General features: G+C 37.9%; 1 protein-coding gene across 1 annotated transcript in view; it reads left to right on the top strand.

Annotated features, from left to right (window-relative positions):
• The window catches only part of LOC104526096 (NK-tumor recognition protein-like), a gene marked incomplete at both ends in the record, with an annotated part of 24,225 nt that extends 23,743 nt beyond the window's left edge, over positions 1-482 (top strand). The window contains one exon of the mRNA XM_029085310.1: positions 395-482. Within this exon, the coding sequence (XP_028941143.1) occupies positions 395-482 (88 nt within the window). The remainder of the gene's footprint in view (positions 1-394) is intronic.
• Positions 483-3,004: the final 2,522 nt, after the last annotated feature.

Here is a 3,004-nt window from a genome sequence, read left to right as displayed (position 1 = left end):
CGAAGACTTAACACTTGTGTAACTGCTGAGATCCTGGAACTCTTCTGTCCGTGTTATCTTCATGATTTGTGCACCAAGCACAAGTTAACCTCTTTAGAAAAGCCAGGTACCACTTTAACAGGGTACTTCCAAGTTGTTAGTGTTTATTTCCACGTGGAGAGGTCATATAGGCTACATACACATTGGGCTGAAAACAAGTATATGTTGATTTGCCTTTCCTTGCAGAACTGTGCATGTCTTGCTTTATTTCTTGAAGGATTCATTGAATTCTTAGTTCTGCCATCTCAAAATAAGTGAAGATAAATATTTTGCATGATTACCTTAGTTTACGTTAATAGAATCAACAATTTTATTGTTTTTACCATGTAATCTCATATTTTATTAATTTCTGTAGGAAGCTGCTTGATGCTACGCCAATTCTGACTGACCAGAAACCATCAGTCTCTAAGTCTGGACGAAAAATTAAAGGAAGAGGCACAATAGTACGTGACAATTTCTTTCCTCTCACCCAGAGTATCTTCTCTGACCTTGAGCTTTGAATTTCTTCGGAGGCTTTGTGTGACATTTGAACTATTGTTGACATGTCGATTCTAGCTTAAAAGGTTGAAATATTTTTGTCAGGTGGTTGATTTTATACCACTTTTTTTTTTTTTTCCATCCTTCGTGTTACCATCTTTTTATTTGAAGATTTTTTTTTGGAAAATAAATGCTTATTTCTCAGCTACGAGAAGTCTTCAAACATAAGAATAAAATTATTTCTTTTTAAAAATTGAGATTAATTCCTCCCAACATGAGCCACATGGTCTAAAGTAACGAGAATTGACGAGTTTTTATTCTTCTCCCCTCACTGGATTGCCTTTCTGTTTGTTCAGCATTGGGACTATAACACCTAACAGCAGACAAAACTGTTCTGCAGTGTCTGAAATATATATGGTCCTTTCTGATGTATATCACTTGTCCTCCCTAGTTCAGATATTTGCATCTTCTGATGGTTGTGCGTATGTTGCTGAGAACCAACGGTTTTATTGGTAACTTTGATAGAATCACTGACATTTTGTTCTGATTTTTGACCTTTTTTTTTTTTTAAAGTGAACCTTTTGTTTCTTTTTTTAGCTACTTAATGTAGTTTGTCACATTTTTTTGGATGAGATCAAGTCTGTGGAATTTCATAGATGAAACTGCATGGGCAAGAAGTTACTTCTTTGCAGTGCTGGTAGTGAAACAATTTTACAGATGTGCAGACTCAGTCCTTTTTTTCCTGCTTTCCTCTCTGAAGATTATCACTGTTTATGCACATTTCATTTCTACTTAAAGTCTTTGATATCCTGGAAACTTTGATTTTTGCCTTAGTTCTGCTGTGCTCAACCAAAAGTTCATAGAGTCATAGAATGGTTTGGGTTGAAAGGGACCTTCAAGATCATCCAGTTCCAACCCCCCTGCCATCAGCAGGGACACCTTCCACTAGACCAGGTTGCTCAAAGCCTCATCCACCCTGGCCTTCAACACTTCCAGGGAGGGGGCATCCACAGCTTCCTTGGGGAACCTGTTCCAGTGTCTGACCACCCTCACAGTGAAGAACTTCTTCCTAATATCTCATCTAAACCTGCCCTCTTTCAGTTTAAACCCATTTCCCCTTGTTTTGTCATTAACTGCCCTTATGAAAAGTCCTTCCCCAGCTTTCTCGTAGGCCCCCTTCAAGAAAGTTTTCACATCTCTTCTCTAATAACCCACAATACAGAGCCCAAAACACTGCACAGCTACACTGTTGTTTTTCAGTCAGTAGAAGTGGAAGAAAGTAGGAAAAACTTTTGTAATTGTGCACATAATTCTGGTGTATTTCAAATAGTAGTGTACCATGACTGAGCATATTCTTCCCCTTTAGAATGTTTCCCTGGATTAATTTAGCAGATGGCATTTGGGTAACCATAAACCAAACCAAGGCTTGGTCCTGACAGTTTTCTTTGCAAGTGAAAGTCCTAAAATAAATAAATAAATAAAGGGATCAATGTCTGTATAACTGAAGACACTTTTCATTAGAATGGTCTTAACTGAAACTACTCTGAGCATTATTTTCTTCTATGATAGCCACTAGATTTGAGAAGCACTTTTCTGCTCATCCACAAAATTAATGACTTAACCATAGTGTGGATCAAGGTATTGTGGTGTTTGAACCTCACCTTTGAGGCAGTTGAGATTGGATGTGAGGAAGAATTTCTTTGCTGAAAGGGTTCTGAGGCATTGGAAGGGGTTGCCCAGGGCAGTGGTGGAGTCCCCATCCCTGGAGGGACTGAAGAGTCGTGTAGACACAGTGCTGAGGGACGTGGGTTAGTCGGGGACTTGTCAGTGTTGGGTTCATGGTTGGACTTGATGATCTTGAAGGGCTTTTCCAATCTGAGCAATTCTATGACTCTGACATTAAATTTGATAACTGTCTTTGCTGTATCTGACAGCTCTTATTGTATCTGGCACTGTACTTGTGATACCCACTAAAGGAAGCTGTTTAAATTGTGTGTTTCCAAATATTTATGTAAACAAAGCCCTTTGGAAAAATAAATTAGTGCTGAGTGGAATTGACTTTTGCCAGGATTGGGGTGTCTGTGTCTTATTTTTTTGTAATTTTGTCACCCTCTTGGCAAAATTAAGAATGAAAACCAGTAATATCAGAAATAGTTTAGGGCTAGCAATTAGTTTCAGAAACACAGGTTTCTGCCATTTCTAGTAGTCTGATTTGCAGCCTTTTCCATCCAATATGAACTTCTTTGATGTCTTTCAAAATACTTGTTTGTAGTTTTGAATCCTCTGAAGTTCTGAGAAACTCCTGAGTGTGATATGAGAGAACTAGGGAGTTCTGTGAAACCTTTGCAACCTATTATATGCCATTCATCTGTAAGAGGGTTTTTTCTTTAAGTAGTCATTACTTCAGCTCAAAAGATGGGGAAGCTCCAGATCTTCATGGCAAGTTATCTTATTTATAGTTATAGTTATATAATTTTTATATATATAT

The sequence above is a fragment of the Antrostomus carolinensis genome, unplaced genomic scaffold, assembly GCF_000700745.2.
Source record: "Antrostomus carolinensis isolate BGI_N321 unplaced genomic scaffold, ASM70074v2 scaffold14736, whole genome shotgun sequence".
In the NCBI taxonomy this organism is placed as follows: Eukaryota; Metazoa; Chordata; class Aves; order Caprimulgiformes; family Caprimulgidae; genus Antrostomus; species Antrostomus carolinensis.
The sequence above is the reverse complement of the archived record's forward strand: the minus strand, read 5'-3'. Positions and strand labels throughout refer to the sequence as shown.